General features: G+C 34.8%; 1 protein-coding gene across 1 annotated transcript; it reads right to left on the bottom strand.

Annotated features, from left to right (window-relative positions):
- Window positions 1–1,480: 1,480 nt before the first annotated feature.
- LOC146003100 (uncharacterized) lies at window positions 1,481–16,066 on the bottom strand. Its single transcript, XM_083141271.1, has 2 exons — window positions 15,585–16,066; window positions 1,481–3,471 (listed from the first exon to the last, which is right to left on the bottom strand). Exons 1-2 carry the CDS (start codon window positions 16,051–16,053, stop codon window positions 3,080–3,082), a joined length of 861 nt encoding a protein of 286 aa, XP_082997397.1. The 5' UTR covers window positions 16,054–16,066; the 3' UTR covers window positions 1,481–3,079.
- Between the last annotated feature and the right edge of the window lie 6,550 nt (window positions 16,067–22,616).

Below are 22,616 nucleotides of genomic sequence, written 5' to 3' on the forward strand. Positions count from 1 at the left end.
AAGTGGAAATACCTTTGCAAATGTTTAGGTTATTTTACTTTTTACTTTACTGCAGAACATGTAATATTTATGGATTTTGTGTGCCTCCCCGTTAGCGCAGTAGTAGTGTCGTCATCTTGTAATCAAGAGGTCCCGCGCTCGATACCCGGTGGAGGCATATAGTGGTTCGGATCCACCAAATCAAGCGTGACTAACCGTTTACGGTAGGTTTACATATAATATATTTTATTAAAGTCAGTTCTTGTACTTACGTACGTACCTACTTCTCTATTAATCTTATCATTGGTTTAACTTTGGAAGGCAGAATCTATTTTTGGACTTGCTACTTTGGTAAATAACTGTTACATTTGCAAAATCATGAAATTTGCTCTTTTTTCTTTGCTCCTCAGGTCACAGTAGGCTGAAAAAATACCTTGTAATGCTTGTATGTTTCAATAAAACTGAAAAATTTGGATGGGGCGTATACCGCCTTCGTCCCCTTCCAAGTCACGTCTACGAATGTTCTGTTATGTAAATATGTAAAACAAACAGAATATAAATATGTATGAATTTTATCACCGTCTCTTAACAATCACAGCACAGAAGGTTTTGGGTTCGAGCCCAGGATTCTGCACGTGCCCCTTCATCAATACCATCTCGTCATCATTCATCATAATTGTCACGATTAACTCAACGAGAGCCAAAAGCGACATAAAAGTAAGAAATATATGTAAATCAAACAGTATTATGGAATTAGTAGGACTTTTAGGAGAGTGTAGAATAATTCATTACATTCAGCAACACGAACGCCAACTCCCAGAGACGTAGTTAGTGGTAATGTGTCCGACTTTAATCAAGAAACCTTGGGTTCGATTCCCTGTGGATGAATACAGCGGTTGCGATTTCACTTTAAACTGAAAATTCCGATTAGGCTATCAGAGTATAAAATGGAATTAAAAATATGAACTTCACACTCTAATTCATGAGTGCACGTTATTCATACCTTACAGAAGATAACCAATGCATTAACATTCTGCCTGTTAACGTCAAAGGAAAATAAATGCACTTATTACTTTAATATATTATTATTATTATTAACACTTGCATACACAAATACACAAATCACAGTTACATTTAGCATAACGATTAAAAGTAGTTAAGTATTAATACTATATCACAATAAAATTGATATGTAAGTAACACGTATGAATCGTGTCTTACAACAGACCATACAGAAAATAATATATTATATAAATTACATTAATATGCTGAAACTTTATATCGCATTTACAGTTAGTACAAGCATGCGATAATAAATTATGGACAATAAATTACAACACAAAAAATAAATAATTGTACATTTCTATGTAGTTATTTCTTTAATGAATGGCAATAAGTCAGTCACTCGTCCTAAACAGTCTTCAGTTTAGCAAACATATAGTCATGTTGTAGTGAAAGTCTCATCACATAGGAACAATGAAGTTGATATAGTTGATGATAATTCATAGTCATTTATCGTGCTTGTTTTAATGTTAATGTTTGTCTTTGGTTTATGGTGTTACACATTGCAGTCGAAATATTGAGATGTGAAATATTGAGTGGAAAATTAATGCAAGGAATAAAGGAATATCGTTAATATGTAGAGACAAATTAAACATAGGCTATACCTAGAAAACAATGTTCATTTTGTATTATATGTGTACCTGCAAAAGTATCGACCAAAAAAGAAATACATTGCAATTATTAACTGAAATTGAATGCTTTAAAAAGCACTGTTTCTGAGTGAAAAAAAAATGTATAATAGACCTTTGCTATTTCTGCATATTGCTCCCAGTGTAAGCATTTTGTACAGTTTATCAAAACCAAGCTTCTTCTATTAGTTGGCACTTATTAAAAATTTTAAAAATGTGAGCACGTTGTCTTTAATATTTGAAGCATTTTAAGAACGTAGTAAAATTAGTGCGTTACATTAATTTCTTTTAATATATTTTTTTAAATTCTGCATTTTGAGAAGATCGATATCTTACGTTGTCATGATTTGATGGATTAATTGTACCGAATATTTTATTTGTAACTGTTCATTACTTATTAATGTTTTTTAAAGGAATTTGTTACTCTAAAAATTACAAGCTGTGAGAAAACATTCAACCAGTGACATTAGAGAGTTAGTAACAGATCATGACGAACCAGTAGTATTATGCACATGCGTAAATTTATCAGTTTAGTCTTTTCTTTTCCTTCATATTTCATTGCACAGGAAAATAAATGTGACAAATCTATTTGATGCACTATAAACGCATCGACTGATGCACTAAAGTTTGTTGTTTGATCTTTGCCAAGAATCAAGTATAAAGCTTGATGCATTTTTGTATTTTGTTTGTAAAGGTAACGCCTAAGTGCATCACATAAAAGTAAGCATATCTTTCTGTGTTGAGCTGTAATGTAATGCATCTATTGATGAATTTTTCATGCACCTTACTTCTCGATGATGCACATAGACATTTGGTCTGAGTTGCAAACTTTGTGTGTTTTTGTCAAATGATACGTTTTATAGGAGTACAGTTTAGAACGTAAAGCACAAACATATTCAGAGGATATTTCAGGGTAGAGGCAGGATAGTGGTAATGTACGCAACAGACTTCAATTCAAAGTTGTAAGTGAATCACGTGTTAATAACAAAAAAATAAATAATAAGTATTTGTTAGGACTGTTAATTGAGCAGGGCATAATATTTTCATGTGAAAGAAGTATTACTGGATAAATAATTTGAAAATCAAAAGTAAACGGGAATTTCGACTTAGATGAAGAAAGTCTTGTGTCAGTTTTTCCAAAAATAGAAATAATAGTAATGATAATAGATTGTGAGTCCTCCTTTCATCTTATGTCGTAAAGAAAAGTTTGAGTTTCTTGGTTGTACACATTTTCGATGTGTCTCTTTGAGTCAATATGGTACGAATTAAGAACATAATACGTTCTGAACGACCACTAAGTCTAAGTGGAAAACCTCTTCGTCTTACAGTCACTCAACAATGTCTAACACTTGTCAGACATGCTTTCTTTAGGTACTCAGGCACTTGTAGTGTTTATTGTCAACATTCCCTTAACGGTCTTCCTTCGCATCCACTACCTGCTTGTCTGGCAACTGGCCCCTGTATGCCAGGACTTGAGGGTCAGACTCCGAGGATGACCCCTGCAGGCTCCTTGCATAGTGACCGCCCCCGCCCCCGCCGCCGCCACCGCCCTCGTAGCTGGAGCTGTGCGAATGGCCGTGGGAGTAGGAAGGGTACGACACCACTTGGTACGACGTCTCCTCTTGACCGCCGAAGAGTTTTTTCAGTCCAATGATGGCAGCCAAAGCCAGGGCCAGCTTACTTACAAGCAGTGCCTTTCCTGCCAGCATAGCCAGTTTCCCCATTGCAACCATCAGCCCTGTTCCGGCCATCATCTTCATCATCAACAAATATGGCATGATCTTCTTCATTTTGCCTCTTGCTGAAAGAAGAAAAATATAATATTTAGGAGCTTCAACGTTTATTCTTTCTTATTCAAGAAATATTTGTTTACATATCTGCCAAATCATATTCTAATTGCTTTCTGAAGCTAAGGACCCAAATCATTTTTTTCCTAAATTGTATTACTGAAAACGATATAAGTGTATTTTAATCTCTTTCCTGAGGAAACTTAGGAACTTCTTATTTTTATCCAGTATTAATGGGTTTACGTATCTGTCATACCATTTTCTAATTGTTTTTTAAAGCGTATTATTGAGAACGTTTCATTTCAAATTCTTTCTTTAGGAAACTTAGGAACTTCAACATTTATTTATTTTTATTCAAGATATATGGGTTTTACGTACTTGCTCCATTATCTTCTAATTGTTATCTAAAGGTAAGTATTCAAATGCATATTTTTAAAAAATGTATTGCAGAGAACGTTACATTTCAAACTCTTTCCTTATATTTTCCATACTACGACAGTTTTAGCAAGGCATACTATCGAATGTCATAAATTGTTCCAATTAGAGTTAAAATAAGTTACAACATTAGAAGAAAGTTATTTAATGCAACTTAATGCTGAAGTTAATTTCAGATTTTCTTCCTGGCTTGACTTGAAATATAAAAATCAGTAGTAGATGAGCGAGTAAACGTCGGTCGGCTTTTTAGTGTTTATAACTAATTTATTAACTTTTGAACCAACTTATGTATACTTAGAACTTATGTATAACATTTTAAACTAAATGAATCTGGATAATATGAAAATATATGAGTTTTATAAATATATGACTATTATTTTGTGAATAGTGTGTAAAAAATAAGTAAATAAAAGGTAATTAGAGATAATGCACACTATGTATAATGTTTTATGTTAATACTACAAGATATACCTAAGTATAGTATATAAAAGGATAATAATTAATGTTTGTAATATTCAAAATAAGGATCTATGGTTTATTATACACTGTGAATGAGATGGTGGACGTTTATGTTTACTGTTTAAAACAAATTTATTTATTTTCGAACTAACTTACTAATTACTAACTAATTTATAATATTTATAGACATTTAGAATTTATTTAAAATATTCATAAATATTTAGAAGTAATTTATAATATGTATTAGTTCTAAATATTATAAATTATTTAATAATTTAGTTCTAAATTGATAAATTAGTGCTAAACACTAAAACGTCAAGCAACGTTAACTCGGTCATCTACTACTAACATTTTCTGTTACCGAATGCTCTCTCTCTTAATCTTATCGACTAGCCTGTCGTAATTTACGTACTTTAAATGAGTTATTCAAACCATTTTGACAAATTTTGATTAATTGTTTCGCTTCAGCATTTTAAAAATATTAATACTTTTATTACATCATTCGAGTGTTCAAAATTATCGTTAAAATTCTTTTTTCAGGCTTATGTTTAGATCTTGCGAATATTTTTAATTATTCGTGTTCTGTGATTAGAGTGTTCCGATGTTTATGAAAATCTCTAAAGGTAACTTCTGTTCTATAATTTCGAATGTATTTGATTGAAAAACATATTTTTTTCCATAAATAAATGCTCTTTCGTTTTGTTCATTAACATTTTGGATCCCAGATTAGTAATTTCCACGCTATAATACAAATATTATGATATTTCTTTGAAAATATATTATCCTTTCGGGCACAAAATATTCACCTTAATCACATTTCATAGGTTTACTATGCGATGCCAGATAAGTTCGAAAATTGTTAAACATATGAGATGCCTGTGTCACCTTTTCTTCTATAAGCTCCAAAACATTGAAAATTTTGAATAAAATCGAAAGACTGCGCAATAAATTCCAGGTGAACAAATGTGTTACAAATCTGTAGTAATTATTGGGTAGATATAAATTTCAACCATGCCGTGTATTTAATATGGAAGAATCTGGTGTCAGCACAGTTCCTTTCGAAACCTCCAAAGGTAATATATGTGTGAGGGGGAAATGATAGGTCGTATGAGCGCGTCAGAAAGTTTCATACCTCCTGCATTCATCTTTCCACGGAAGGGAATGAAAGCAGAACTACTTGATGGGGTATCGCCAGTTGCTATTAGTACGATGATGAAAACGAACATCTTTGCTGAAGATGTATCAAGCTGGCAACGTCAAGAGAAAGAGTACAGTTATCCTGGTAGTGATGAGAAGTACAGCGAACTCCCAGTCGAGGATTGGATTCAGTGTGCCACATGTGACGAATGGTGGCACGAAAACTGCACCTCGTATGTAACAGGAACCTTCATTTGTGATCTGTGTTGACATCTCCCAGCCGAGGACCTAATTCACTGTGTCACATGTTTGCATGGGACGACAGATGCTTATGATAGATGAACTTTCTTCAGTGATTTGTGTTCCTTTTTATAAAACCTTCATACGAATGTGAATATGTTCAGAAAGTGTTAGTACGTTGCGGATTCTTACCCAAACGTGATGGCAGTCTTACCCCGCGCTGCGGGTATGTTGGCAAAGTATAGTGAATTCTGTGTTACTTTTTCCGAATGTTACTATACATTCATAACATCAATAAAACGTAATGAACAAAATCTGCGCAGTCTTGCCCCATCTTACTCTATACATCTTGGCATCATTCTACAATATGTGCGATAAGAAGGGTGGTAGGGATGAATCCTTAGTAATTCATCTTTAGCTTGTTCCAAGCTACTTTGACTACTAGGTACAATTTATTTAATCCGTTAGACGAATAAAAGGAAGAATAAAGGGGGAGAGCAAGTAAAGTGGTCAGTAATTCTGAAAAAGGGTGGTTTTCAGTAATACGACTATAGTAAGCTTTTGCTTTATAGGGATTATGACATGATCTGGGGAGAGGGGGAGTAATGTACCATTAACCTTGAGGGAAGATTTATTTATTTATTACCTTCAACAGAGGCATATCCTACAGTGATAGAAGGCGTGCATTTCTTACTACATTAGGAGACTTATTTTGGTAATAAAGGCCTAACGGTATCTTCTTTTTAAATTTTAGAAAATAAATATAAAAATATCAATACTAGTAGCATTTAGATGAATAACTTTGGTAGAATCAGGGCAAGAACTAAATATCCAATAGGTACCAGTCACATTTAGTTCTCAAAGACTCCCGATTATCATAAAAATCCTTATTCTTCTATTTACAATCGTCATAATCGCTGTCAAAAATAAATATGAGATACATTGAAGCTTTAGAAAATGTGCTGAACAAAACAAAACAAAACGGTGATGTGACAACTACTGTGTGAAACCAAAACTAGTAGCTGTGTAAGAGTTTGTTGCTTAGTCAGTGGCCAGAAGGACCTTCTAATAGGAATTATGACACAGGGCACACTGCGTATCCCGGCCTGGGCATGGACATTGTTTGTGAGTATTCCTTCATTAATTTCATCATATCGTCGCTCATTCTCATCGTCGCGATTTGCCAAAAGTGTCAGAAAGGCGATGCAAAAAAAAAAAGAAAGAAAAACCAAATCAAATCAAACGAACTGAGAGAGTGGAAGCACTAAAGCATCCAGGAAATATAATTAAATTTTGATCCCAACTAAGGATGATTTTATCCCACAATTACAACAGTTAGTATGACTATAAAAGTCATATTCAATATTTTATTATAAGCAGTTCAATTCAATTTTTAAACAATCAATATATATTATTGACACAAATATATTTCCATACTTTCAAATGCCATCAGTACAATAGATGACAACATATCTATTGCATAAGTAACAAAATGTACCAGCCAAGAAACATTTAACGATATTCTAAGTATTTGCTACTATTGACTAAAAATGAGTTTTATATTTAATAAATTTAATGGGAACGTTCATAGAAGGGGAAAACTTATGCTCAATGCTTGTAAACAGAGCTGTGGGTTTATTTTCTAAGCGATTGATTTTTTATTACTTTTCACCGTAATAAAGAGAATTATAATACCATTCGTTTTATCAATATACAGGCTGTCCCTAAATACTGGTGCCTAACGGTTGAAAGACTTGTGAAATATGGAAACGTTGGATTGTTTGTGCAATCTTCTTTGGAGACCGACACGTGTGAAATTTACCAAAACATGTTGGATTCTGAAGCACTGCATAATTTGCTTAACTCGGAAGCTGAGTCCCAGTATGATTCCAACAGGGACACCGGCTAATTATAGGCCTATCACTGTCGTGTGAGAATACTAGAACTCTGGATATGTCGCCAAAGAGTGCTGAGTGGTCCCCGCGAGGCTCAGATCTGACACAATTTGACTTTTGTCTTTGGGGTACTTAAAAGCCATGGTTAACGCCATAGGAGCCGACTTTAAGGAGGGCAAGGCACTATTTGTCCCTCCCAAATTACTCATTACATATAAATATTGTTGTCAATGTTGCCCCCTCCACCCAAATTTTATACAAAGTTTGTGCCTTTGGTTCACGCTGAGATTTGTGATCTACAGCATGTGGCACATAAATAACTTATCCCGGTATAAAAATCTCAGTATATTTAACGAATACTTTACCATAGGCTATACTTCTCTTCAGATGACTAAGTGAAACAGAAACTGGAAAGATCCATTGTCGGTTCTGACAAAAAGGAAGAATCAAATAACGAACTATAGAGGTCAATGTGAAAATAAAACATTTGGGCAAGGATTGCGAACATGCTAAGACATTTTGACAGATGGATAAGAATGGTGCAAAGACCAGTCAAACCCGCCAGGCTGACTGAACTAGGATAACAATATAGAGAGGACTGATATAAGGTCACAAAAACAACTAGGAAGTGCCTAAGTCAGCTCCAATAATCGTCAGGTGAAAATATTACGTTTTTAAAAGGAATTGAATATATCAATATCTGTCTTCTTAAACAACTCTTTTTGCAAGTTAGAAGTCAATGATTACTGACCACATGTGATTACAAAAAAAAAAAAAAAAAAACAGTAATGAGCATCGCAATTATATTTTCAAACATTCGAATGTGGAGTGTGTTGTTTCTTGAGTCCACTTTATGCACAGAAAGGATAATCGGGACTGAACCTACAGTTTGAAGTGGGATCCAAACAACTATGTGCCTGGTATCGAACCCATTACCTCTTGATTACAAGCCGACGAAGTTAAACTTCGCATCCCACAGGCTCGAATATGGAGTAATAGATGATTTTTCTTCTATTTTTCTACTCGATTTTTGCTCTTTGTAACGCTTCTCTAAGTGTATCGTCACACTATAAGGTTTCTCTCATGGGGAGTAACTAAAACTACCCTGGTCCAGTCGACTGCCACGCCGAAGACTCGGGGTTCTATTCCCGGAGTAAATTATGCCAGGTGGGAATTAATCCAGCACTGTCCCACATGGTGCTGGGGCTCACCCAGCCTCTAACAAATAGGTAACCCGATTGATAAAGGCTACCAAAGCAATTGTCTAAGATCACAAATGATATGTTTGTCATTTTTATCAATAGATGTCAGGGAATTCAGTTTTGCATTGCCAATGCATACTCTCGAACCCAGGAGAGTGACGCTAAATCAGTGAGCGCGAGACAATATGGCGGATTGTGTGCGGTGATTTGTTCCGTCCACCGCTTTGCATTACAGCAAGTTTGTATGAACATATTATTTTGTTTTTAATCAATATATCATCGTTTCTTATCAGTGAGTGTCATTACGCAAACATCCGAGTTGAATCAACCCAATGGAACACAACATATAGTCCTCCACTCCAGCACTCCAGAGGCAATTGTTTTTACTAAACGCGATGCTCAGTAAGTAAGCTCATTTTCTTTCGCGTGCATCGTGCAAAATTAGACAGACTCAGCTTAGTCCAACAGACATACACAACAGAGTCTGTGTGCATATGAGGACATTTATATAACTTTGAGAAAGTTAGAGCTTGTAAGAAAGACAGAGCGAAGCAACAGCTCACATGCTTTCAGTCTCAGGACCATCCTATTTAAAATCCACTACAGTATATTCTCGAAAATAAAAATATTATTGTTGGTGTTAATTTGATTGAATTGTTTATTAAAATTATCACAGGCTCATCAGCATTGAGGCTTTTGCCTTTTTCCTCCTAATACAGAACAAAACTAAAATTATTTTGAACCGAAAACTAAAGTAAAAAGTACATTATTTCAACCAATGCTCTTTAGTAGAGCTCCTTAAAAAATGAAAGTTGAAGGTAGATAACAACTAAAATAACTGCTATTCGTGGCACTCAGCACATACAGACAAGACAGAGGTCACTTACAATCCAAAGAAGGATTATATTGCCTTGATTGCAGGCGCCATGGCCTCGTTAGCCTACACGAATACCGTTTCTAGTGTAACACTAACGGAGGTTAATAGTTCAGGATTTTCCATAACATAACACATCTTACACTCTTGGAGTTGGAATATAGCAATTGAGGGGCGTAAAGGATGAAGTATATATGTACGCGTAGGAGCTTGGTCGCAAACAAAAACAATGATTTAACTTTAGAACTAAGTACGTTTCTAACTGACCAAATTGATACCTGCAAGTTACAGCAGTATTGCTCAATTTTTCTGTAATGGAGCTCTAAACTATGTCGCCAAAATATCATCCAACACAAGCAAGGATTGTGTATGATTCATGAAACATACTTCGATTGATTGATTTATTTGGTTCATTTTATATCACCTCTATTCCACTTTTAGCTAATCGAGAAGATGAAGATGACTGATGCTGTGATGAAGTTAATAAAGGGACACTCGCAAGGAAATGGGTGTAAGGGGTTATCCTTTCTGAAGACACCCAAATGTCAACCAAGCTTTCACGTAGTCCACCGTGGACTGCATTTGGCAGACCTACGAAGTTTTGGTACCTGGACCTGTAACCAGTATAATCGTCTGTAAGGCTCGTCTTGTGTCGTCCATAAATGTTTGTGATTGTCCATTCATCCATCTTCTCTTATCAACATTCATCCCAATCTTAGAGATTAGCCAAAAGTGGAAGAAAGGCGAATTGATTGATTGATTGATTTCTTTTACTTCGCTTTTAGTCCCACTCTTGGCTAATTTGCGAAGATGGGGATAAGTAGTGACATGATGAAATTGATAATGGACACTCACAAACAGCCATGCTCAGGTCGGGATTCGAACCCGGAACCTTCGGCGTCGTAGCGCGATGTGCTAACCACTCTGCCACGGGAGACGGCTAAAGCGAAGCAAAATAAACTAAACCAATTAATCTACTAACAAGGAATATGGCCAGGCCGAGGTTCGAATCCGGGACATCTTGCATCGTGAAGCAACGTGCTAACCACTCTGCCACGGAGGTTGGTGTATAGAATATGCTGTCTACGATCATCAATGTAGATATAATGCTGTCGTAAATATATTTGATATTGAGGCATTCAATGTCAAAATGCTCCTCAATTTCTGAAATGAAACGTTATGATGGAACTGTATTCTATATTGTAAGCCAACAATCTTAAATTGTCATTCGGATAAAAATTCAAGTAATTGAGTTAGAAGGTACTCGTAGAAGTTATTTTATACATCGCTCCTTTATTTTAAGTATTTGATTTACTTTTGTTTTTTATTGTGTTCAACCCGTGACACAACAAACAACAATTATTTATCCTTTATCTGTTACATTTCCCCTTCAACTCCACTAGAATATTCAAAGATCAATTACTTCTTATATTTGTCTTAAATAATTTAATTTTTGATCATTCGAAATTTCACAAAAAATAAAATAAAATTCTTATTAAATAAAGAGGCAGTGTTTTATATCTCTCACCCATGATACAAAATTGTTCACCTATAGCTAAAAATCTGGTAAATTTATTCTAAGGCTAGTTATGCTTAATCAACATATTATTGTACAGAAACTTTAAGATAAATGTTGATTAGCTATACGTATTTAGAATGGTCACTATGGTAGCATGTATATGCATTGCATTGAATGTATTGTAGGAGGTAGTAATGTATATTATGCACCAATCAAGGACGTATTTAGAGGGGGTCCAAGGGGTCCGGAGTTCCCCCCCACCAAAGGTTTACCAGGTACCAACCTTAATAATGAAAATATGCTCGTTTAGCATTTGTTGTATAATCTATGGTTATTAATTGCCTCTGAACGTATTGAATGAAAGTCAAGGATTATATTGGGATCATGCAAATTTGAATAACGTTACAAAGATTTATATACGCTACTACTCATAATAATGTGCATAAAATATGAATTAGAAACTTTACTTTCCTCCAACTGCATCTAACATTGTTATTTGTTATTCAATAAATATTTAATTCTTCATGTATTTGACATTAATTTCACTGCCAGAGCACTTGTTTTTACATAAATTATTCCGATCTTAACTACAAGTAAGCTACATAATGAATATGCGCTGTTATATCTTTATTCTTATACCCTTTTGTACCTATTCATGTAATAATAATACAATATTAATGTATATATTGTAATTAGTATTAATTTGATTTAATGAAATTACTTTAATTCAAACATTATTATTATTATTATTATTATTATTATTATTATTATTGAGACACTTGGTTCGAACCTCCCGAAACATATTTATAAATACGTGTCTGGCACCAATGTGTGCTCATACTCACAGTGATGGTCGAGTGGCTAGGGTATCGCATTACGAGGCTACGATTTAAAGGTATCAATTCTCTTATGATTATCTATTTAATTTGATTATAATGCTTCCTCAACATCGAGATTAAATACAAAGGAAAGATGCTCATGCACAATCCTGTAATCTTTAACTTTTCGTTATGTATCGTTCGTTATTTTGGATGCATCTTTTAGACCTTCGCAACTTCTAAAGTATACACAGAAATTGCTGAAAACAATACTGTTTTGGACAAAATAACTGTACATATTATCTTTAAATATTCACCAGTATTTAGCTGGCAATCTTTATACAATCATACTGAACATATAAATTATGAATTAAGCAAAATGCTTGCACAAATTCGTATAAAAATACACATTTTGTAAATAAATATAATTCTTACTGCACTTTGCACACAAAATACTCGAGATAAGAACAGGAAGACAATCATTAATTACAATTCCAGTAACAAATTGATACAGACAAAAAGGGAGTTTACTCAAACCACTTGCCCATTTTCGTATCCGTATGAGGAAATTGATAGAATTCGTCTGGCATTACAAGAATCAAATTCCTCAACATTTTATTCATCATTGTCATCTAGTGGAACAGAAGAGGCTCCTGTGAGTAGTTAACAATAAAGTTGATTCCTCAGAAAAATGGGCGAACTTCCACAAAATAGCAATCCGAATTGGATAACTGTTTGCAAATCCACCCTATACATGAGACACTGCTTTCTGATGAGGAAAGTCACATCAAAGTCACATGGAAAGTCGTTACGTGTAATACCCCCTTATGAAGATGATAAACACACATATACGTATCTCTTGAGTATAAACATAATCTTCGCACTTGTGTTCTGTATGAGGAAATTATGGGTGTACGTTTATCTGTCGTAATACTCACAAAATTCTGATTATGTAGTGTGGTTCATACATGCTATCAAACTATTTCATTGCAGCATATAATGTACCCAGATTAACCCTATCATAAAAAAGTTCATATTTCAATAATATTAATAGTATACGTAAGTTGTTTAAGTGTAATTACAAATTCGCACACAAGTATTAGTTGAAATATAAAATAGTTGGTAACTTAACATATTTTTGTTCAGTTATGATGAATTGTCATGGTTTATTTTGTACCATCAAAGTTAATTTAGTTCGTAACAAGCTACTGTCATGTATATCCAGCAGACATTTTGTATCGAGATTTCGATTTATATTCAGATAGGCTAATCGAGACTGATCCTCCGTTTAAAGTAAGATTCCAGTCTATATGCAATGTACTTGCAGCAGGGATCGAAGTCGGGATTCCCTGATTTCAGTGCGACAGCGTTATTACTACACCATCTCAGAAGCCAGCCTACATATATCAAATTGATGAATCGTCGAAGAAACTTTAGCTATGAAATGACGAGAGATGAAATATCGATTACATATTAATAGGCTATCTTGCAAACGATAATTAAAAAGTTAAAAGAAACTTAAATGCAAGTATCCTGTAGAAAAATTCATACATGAAATACTCTGTACTTAATTCAGCAAATTCCATACCTCTAGGTAGGATTGTGGGAGGGAAACTGGCAGTCGGGAGATCGGCCTAGGCCCTTCAAGGGCTGTCGAGCCACGGGTTCTTAATTGCGATATACTGAAGGAAATAAAATGATAAATCAAGCTTGTAAATTGTAATTATGCATTTCACTGTTATTTCTACCTGAGAACGTGATTTCATAAGTCCAAATCACATTAACAATACCCATTGCAGTGCCGAGGGAGAGAAAGAGAGAGAGAGAGAGAGAGAGATAGGTTGTAAGAATAGCTCATGATTATATTAATACTGAAAACATATATTCAACATTCAGTGTTTTAACATAAGCCTTCTAGGCCTCCTGAATGGCGCAGTGATAGTAGCGCCGTCGCCTTGTAATCAAGGGGTCCAGGTTTCGGTATCCCGTGGAGGCACATAGTGGTTGGGATCCCACTTTAAACTGTAGGTCCAGTCTCGATTACCCTTTCTGTTCATAAAGTGGACTTAAAAATGTCAATCAATCAATCAACCATAGCCATTCTTGCAATATTTTTTAAAGAGCAAAGGCTACATAAAATTCAGAAATTTTAAAATTTATTAATTACATGAAAATAAATAACACCAAATCCAGGTATAATATAAATTGTGGTCTATCATTTCGAGGTGAATTTCGTACTTGATTGAAAACTTTGGAAAATGAAACAACCTGGCCAGTTCAAAATCAAACATGATATTAAAAAACATGACTGTAAACTCTTAAAAAAAGCATGTGATAATTCTTGACATTTTTGATAAAACACTACTAAAACTTATTTATTATCCCCATCACGTACACTAACCTAAACTGAACTCTGGGCGTAACAGCCTCAAAGGTGAAAGAATTATCGAACACCCTTTTGTTCGATAACACGTGGTGAGCACATGGAATTCCATCGCCAGTTTTCTGGTTTTCTGAACCGGAATTTCCTACTTCTTTTCCTATTGTCTTTAAAATACTGGAACAACAACGATAATTTAAACTTCCGGTGAGGTTCGAACCCGCAAGAGCCGTTCCAAACACAACAATCGGCGCAAAGGGTTGTTACAGTAAACAGGTCACATAAATCTATTCCCTTGTTATCAGATAGCTCAAATTACACTTCATAGAACCTATGGAGATGAAACTTACGTAAAGTGAATGGAATATGTAGTGATGGAATACATGTTCTCTCTCTTAAATTGTACCTCTTTTTACGTTAATTATACAATAAAATCCTAATATACAGACCATTATTAAAGTTGCAATGTGAATATCGGTTTTCTTTTTTTTTTTGAGTTGATAATATAAAATATATAAAGTTAAGAATACTCTACATTTAAGGAAGATAAAAATAAATATTTTGAAACGAAGAAAATAGTTAATGGCGAGTTAGAATGCAGGAAAGATAAAGTAAGAAAATAAACTACGAGGCGGAAGAAGGAAGCAAATGGACAGAAAATAATGTTCACTTATTTTTAGAAAATAAGAAAATGTAAAAGTGAATCTGGAAATTGTGATTGGGAAGAGAAATAATAACGTAAGAAACAAAAAAATTGCATTTCTAATTTAAATAAATAAATTAACATTACAAGTTTATTATAAGTAATATTTGAGTTTGGGTGAGCAAGCTCCTTTAATGTTATCAACATTTTAGAGAAATAGCCTAACAAATCTAATGTATTTCTTCAATTGGTAATATATAACTAAAATATGTCATTACTGGAAAATCTTTAGTAATTTTATCTACGTTACTGCAAATGGCTTTAAAAGTATTGGTTTATGTGTGAAAAATGAATTAACAGTTGAATTTCCTCGTAGGGTAAAGTATAAAGCATGGACAATTAAAGAAAATATGAAAATTTAGAAAGTATGTGGAGATTGACAAATTTATTATATCGTAAATAAGAAAGATAAGTTAGTGGATAGAGCAAGAATAGAACTAAAATAAAAGAACGGCGGCCACGTACCTTCACTTAAACTGTCGGCACTCTCCGTAAGATCGGCAAGCTTGAACTGCAGAGTCCTGCTTTTCAAAAACTTGTAGATTCTATCGAGAAACATCTCGTCCAGCTTCTCCTCCCTAGCATCCTCGCTCCTGGGCAGGTTGGTCAGCAACTCCTTCTCCGACAAGAGCTTCTCCTGGGGAGGATCTCCGGAAGAGGGAGCCCTCACCAGCGTGATGCTGTCGGTAAGCTGGATCTTGTCTATCCTCAACGCCCTATCCGCTGCGACAACGGCCTTGGTCTTCAAGCACGGCATCACGTCTGCCCCCTTTGTGATGCACTCGCTGTAGATCTTGTACATCATCTTGAGGTCGCTCCACGAGGACTCGGTGGTGCCTCTGCCTTCTTCGGCCGGCAGAGCGGCGATCTTTCCATCGGCGACGCCCGCGGTCAGGATGACCGCTAGCGCCAAGATTGTCCACCTGCTCTCCATGAGGCTGCGTGTCCCAAGCGGCGAATGTCATGGCAACGGGAGATGTTGTGGCCTTTTATCCGCGTTCGTTTCCTCCTCCCCTCCGCTGCCAACAATCATCCATTCTCCATCCAGTAATATGCACTCTGCAGTCACGATCTGCTCCTCCGTCCACCTGCTGGCCGAGGGGGGCAGGGGGGCGGGTGGGGGGCTAAGTGGAGCATAGGAAATCAAACTCGGTTCGAGCATCTTGTACTCAGGCACTTCAGTTCCTTATCTTCCTTAACCCCTTTCAGAAGCTCATAAACGCTTCGTACGGCACCTTTCTTCATACTCTGATTGTTATTGTCGCTTTTGAAGCAGCGGTGACCCCAGTGTTGCTAACCTCATGTTAATATACCCAGAATTCCTTCCTATAAAAATATACCCTTTGAATTACTTTCACGTACACATCACTAAGAATAAAAAACAAAACAATTAAGCAACAAAAAATTGAAGTAGGAACAATCAATGCACGCTTAATAATGGCTGAACCCTTTTAATAGACTTAGAGAATACAAGAGAATTGGGGTTTGCACCTGTATGTCGTAAAGTTGATGTTGTGTAAGACGTACAACAATAAAGTAATGTAACTTGCCATTAAAGTCAGATTCCAAAGTAAAGCCGCTGTTAGATTGTTACAGTCTAACAGTACAACCAGTTCTAAGAAGAGTGAAACATGAATTATCGTTCCACTGGCAATAACATTAAATAGTAATGATAATAATACGGAAATATTATCATTTCACAGGATCTAATTTTCAATATAATCTGCTATTTGAACTTGTAATCATCATTCATGCTCATAATCACGAGCAACGTAAAATATAACCGAAATAGAAAAAATAACGGAAGCAGCATGCTTTTGTTGCTATCTTAACGGACGTGTGCTGTACTGGATGACTTGACCATCACGGCACCGTAGCTTCTGGGTTCGAGTCTCAAGCTAGAAATGAACGTTACCACAGCGCGCTACAACACCAGGGAACACGACTCGAATTCCGGCCTGGGCATAGGTGTCTTCTGTGAGTGTTCCTTTAATTTCATCATATCATCACTCATCCCCAACGTCGCAATTAGCTAAAAGTGTCAGGAAAGCAACACTAAATAACAAAAATACAAAACGTTGCAATATTTTCCCATTCACCAATTCCATTTAAGCGATATTTCTTTTCATCGTCACGATTAACCTGATGAAATATGTAGAAAAGGGAAAGTAAATATAAAAAATACAAAATTGATATTTTTGTTTATGCATCTTAAACAAGAAATCATGACTACTTGATACTTTATACATGACATAGTAAGACAACATACTCTCTGCCCCAACTCCAATTTCACCAAGAGGATATTTAGGCTACATGTATTGTATTACAATTATTTTTTATGTCATCAATGCTCCCCAATTAATTGAAGCTTTTCTAAATTTCCATACTTATTCTCTGCTCATACTATTAGTACGTGGTATTCTTGTGATCATGTTATATTTTTATTTTTATATCAGATTTAAATTTTCTGACATGGAGGAATGAAAATATCTACGACACCTTCCTTTATATTACAGGACAGCTGAGAAAATGTATTCATAATTCCTGATCAACTAAAGTCAGGTGTCTAGAACCACAATCCATGTATTGTTTATATTTCTTTTAATCGCTTTCTTTTCTCCTTTATTCTAATTTGAAGTGTTTTTTTATATCAGTCTTATATAAAAAGAAATAATTACCAGAAATATATTTTTTTTTGTTATTGACTTTGCAAGATTTTTGAAGCTATTTTATCCTGGATTTTAATTGACGAGATTGTGAGTTGAGTCGAAAGTTATTTCAATTCACAAGACCTGTTAATAAATTTCCTTGTTTTGATTTCCAATTGCTGATATGCGATGTATAATTTTAACATCAAAATGTTACAATGCCTATTCCATATCTAATTCCGCCTATAATAAGACTGAAATAAATATTAAATTGTTGAGATGCTTCTACGCCACCAGATAGAAGACTGTAACAATAATAATACGAAATGGATATACGCTGTGTAGTAGCATCATATAAGTTTTGTGTTTGCATATTATATCAGTGGATAACTGACAAATAAAGATATTCAACATGCTATTCTATTAAACTTTTAAAACTTCCCATCTAGTTTGTTTTTTATGTGTACGATTACGAAAAATTATGAACTTTCTGCTTTAAGTATCATCTTACACGATATTTGAAATAGATCTCATTGGTAATAAAAAAGCACGAGAACAAATGATAACATACACAAATTTGAGCTGCTCTTATAATATACAAACATTATTATTATTATTACTATTGATTTTCTTAATAGGGTTACATTTAAGCCGTACAATATTTTATTTAGTTCATTATTAATAACAGTAATGTTAATACATATTAATCTTAAAAAACAAAAATTGTTAATATGTACGCTACATAATAATTTGTTTATTGGAATTACACAGAAAGTAGTTTCAAGAAAATGCTCGAATATAACAAAAAATACAGCACACACATAAGATGGAAACAGTAACTAACTAAATTAGGTAAACTTGCTTCTAACTCATTTATTAATTCATCGGAAAGAATAACCTGTTAACTATATAACTAAGGTACTTTAAACCAAATTTAAGGTATAAAACAGAAAAAAATCCTTAGTTATCACCAAATCTTCATTTTTCACCAGGTGAATAAACAAACTTGCAAATTGATCTAGTGAAGTCATGTGAGAAAATTTGGGAGGTGAACTTTCATTGCAATGCACATAAAGTAAATCACTAGGACCTAACAGAACATGAACCATCATTTATTATTATATACATTTTTCCATTAATGGTAAGATACATTGTAATTTTAAATTCTGACCAGGATAGACCAGCAGACTTATTTACCCCTTAGTCGGCACACCGGGGTCCTAAGCACCCGACGGAAATTTATTAGCCTTGCATTACGAAGTTGTTGGAAGCAATGACCTGTCTGGCGCAGTAGTCTCCTAGCCTTTTGTTCTTTTCGACCAGTGAAGTGGTTAACGTTGTGAAGGTACTAAATATGCCAAAAGCAACTAACATTGGGTCCCTAGGACCCAGGTGGGTTATTAGTATTACTTTTTATGTTAACGTGATTTTCACATCGACCAAGCTAAATCGAGGATTGCAATCTTGAATGATCCCCTAACAGATATTGACGAATATCAGTAACGCTGATAGTGAATATGAAGTTAGTGAATATGAATGAGATACAGGGCAAAGCGTAGAGGAAGATGGTAATGATGGTGAATCTGCCAATGGAAAAGAAGATGTAGAAGGAGCTGAATATGGCAGTAAGACTGACAAATCTACTTAATTTATTTTATGGTAGAAACCTGTACACGTTGCCTAAATTGTTTTGAAAGTGAGAAAATTCACGCAGAGAAAGGTACTATGCCAACATTCTTGCTGTGAGGCTTTGGTCATACGATACCTAGGTAATTGTTATTTTTATTATTTCCATGTTATATAGGGAACCTCACATATGAAGATTGGAGAGAATGACACAAAATTAATCTGTATAACCTTTCATGGCAATCACTTACCAGAAAGAATAATAGTAAACAGTGTCATATACGAGGTCCGGCCTAGAACGAGGTCTGTTACAATATCAAACTTGTTTCCATTTTGCACATCAAGGTAAGAACTGTCGTTCAAAGCAATCTGCGTCAACTGTGGAAAAGAAAAACATGGAGATTCCTGCACGGAAGTCCCTTTTAGTGTCATATGTTGAAGTAGTCACAGAGCTACATCCCCAGATTGCCCACAACGACAAACAGAACAGCAAATACAGACGCGGATGGCGGAGGAAAACTTATCTTACTTTGAAGCTAAGACAAAATTATTGGGGACTTATAAACCACCTCAGACCAGAAGAGACATTTTGGCACCTCCATTAACTGCTAAACAATTTCCACCGCTCCCCTCTCAGGTTGAGGTCATCCAACGTACAATGCCACGTCTATCACTATCAGTTACAACTAGAGAATCAACAAGTCCTAAAATAGTTACATCTTCGCAGCCCACAGTACGAAAACAGAAATAATACACGATTGTGGGAAACGATGGTCTGCACTCACGTAGAAGGAAAACATGGACACGAGAGACACCAAAACCACCTAAAGAACTATTTCATGACTCTTCATTACTTGACAGTTTGTCCGAAGACAAGGAGAAAAAAAAAACTCCATCACTCCCGATTGGACGAAATGCACAACCCCAGTCTGGAACTTACCACATTGAGCAACATCTACATGAGAATAAATCATCAAATACACATATTTCAAAACCTCCATAAAATCTTCAGGCACTGTATAAATCCTTAATGCAAACTTTACCAGAGCTGTGGTCGGCACTCATAAATGTATCAGAACTAAGAAAACAACAACAACTACTTTAGCATATTCATGAGCTAACAGGAAATCTCTTGAACGTACTACAAACCTTAATTTCCTAAATACAGGTATCCAAAAATAATTCACCAGTATTGTAGAGAATGGAATTTTTAATTGAGTAGAATGTAAATAGCTTCTCCGCACGTAAAATAGAAATAAATAAATTAATTGAGGAATCCCATCCTTTAATTCTCTGTTTACAAGAGACTAAAAGACAGCAATATGGAAATTACAATCTAAAATATTATAATACTATTGGTCCGCCATTTCAACACAATGAAAGAGGCATGAGCATACACATTCATGAGAGTGTGACCCATTAAAATTTCTCTCTTTTCATACCCAAAAGTTAATATAGTAAACAGATATCATCTAGAAATCATAGCAGTGCGCATAAAAATACAAAATCTTTATTTCAGTATTGTCAATTTTTACATACCCTTGAATCCGTTATCTCAAAAAATACAACTACAAGATTTTGAAGGTACTCTGTACAATATTCCACGCCCTTATATTTGTGTAGGAGATTTTAACGGGCATCATTCAATGTGGGGCAGTTCACGATCAGATCATTTAGGCCAGATTTTAGTGGATTGGATAGAACATGATAATTTTATTATACTTAATTATGGCTCCATAACACATATCCCTCGGTCCAAAAATAATCCTTCTGTGATAGATCTATCCATAGCGTCTGATGTAAATTTTCCCCAACTTACCTGGTCTGTGGATGAGGATACGCGTGGAAGTGATCACATGTTCAATTAAGATTTATGTACAATTTACAAATCCCGCGTAATACACCTCTGATTCAACGATAGAAAACGAACCTTATGACTGGTCACTGTATTCTACAAAAATTGACTCCTTGATATTATCAGAAAATTTAGTATCTAATATTGATATATCGTATCCACAAATTATACAACTAAGTACAAAAACTCTGAATTTCATAGGTTGTACGTTCAACAGGACAAAATACACATAGATTCCCACAATTATATTGGTGGACATCAGAATGCGAGACTGCTACACAGAATCGTAAACATGATGAGAAAATATTTGCTAGCAGACCCACAATTTTCCACAAAATTGCCTGCAAGAGAAGTCAGGCTCTTGCCAAAAAAGCTTTCAAAAAAGCCAAGCAAATAGCCTGGATAAATTATTGTAACTCCCTAGGAAATACTGAAACTATAAAACTCAACTGGAGAAAATTTAATTACTTAAGACACCCAAAACTCAGCAGGAAACAGACAATTTATGTAACCTGGCAAAGCGATTTTCTCTCCATGATTGCGCCTCCTACAATGAATATCGAATATCAACCTCCTTTGGTTCCACATCAAATATTTAAAAGATATTTTTCAGATGTGACTGTCTTAGAATTACATAACATACTCCATAGAGTAAAAAATTCAGCACCAGGAATGGATGGAATTCCATACCAACCTATAAAGAGCTTACCTAAAAGGGGATTTGATATTTTAGTTTCTATGTACAATAAAGTATATACTGGGGGTAGTATATCTTCAGAATGGAAAACACATGTTATAATTTCTATATTAAAGTCGAATACACCGCCATCAAATGCCCGTTCCTACAGCCCAATAGTCCTAATTTCAGTATTGGAAAAAAATATTCGAACGCACGTTACAAAAACGTCTTATGTGGACTTTAGAGAAACAACGATACTTTCTTCCTACGCAAATTGGTTTCAGATTACAACATAGTAGTCAAAATGCTATTGCAATTCTCAACGCTGTAATTCAAAATAACATTGTTATGAATTCCTATTGTTATAGTTTATTTATCGATGTGGAAAAAGCCTATGGTTCTGTACCACTGATACAACTTTGCCAATAACTAGAAAATCTAAATTTATCTCCAGATTTCTAGATTAATTTGGAATTTATATTCTGATCGAATTTTTTGTCTGGTTTCAAAACTCTATCCAGGGACCTAAACTCACAACTGCAGGAATTCCACAAGGAGCTCCACTCAGTCCTATATTATTTAATATATATACACAGTCTCTACACCATGAACAAATGGAGGATTTTGAACTTATTCAGTATGCAGAAGATGTCTGTTCTTACACAATTACTCCACAAGCAACATAGGGA

This window comes from Lepisma saccharinum, chromosome 19, assembly GCF_977018435.1.
Source record: "Lepisma saccharinum chromosome 19, izLepSacc3.1, whole genome shotgun sequence".
Lineage (NCBI taxonomy): Eukaryota > Metazoa > Arthropoda > Insecta > Zygentoma > Lepismatidae > Lepisma > Lepisma saccharinum.

Excerpts from the sequence above, each read along its gene's own strand:
- LOC146003100 (XM_083141271.1), bottom strand. The coding sequence starts at position 16,053 with ATGGAGAGCAGGTGGACAATCTTGGCGCTAGCGGTCATCCTGACCGCG. Across the intron at positions 3,472-15,584 it reads TGCCGACAGTTTAAGTGAAG|CAAGAGGCAAAATGAAGAAG; the intron begins GTACGTGGCCGC and ends TTCTTCTTTCAG.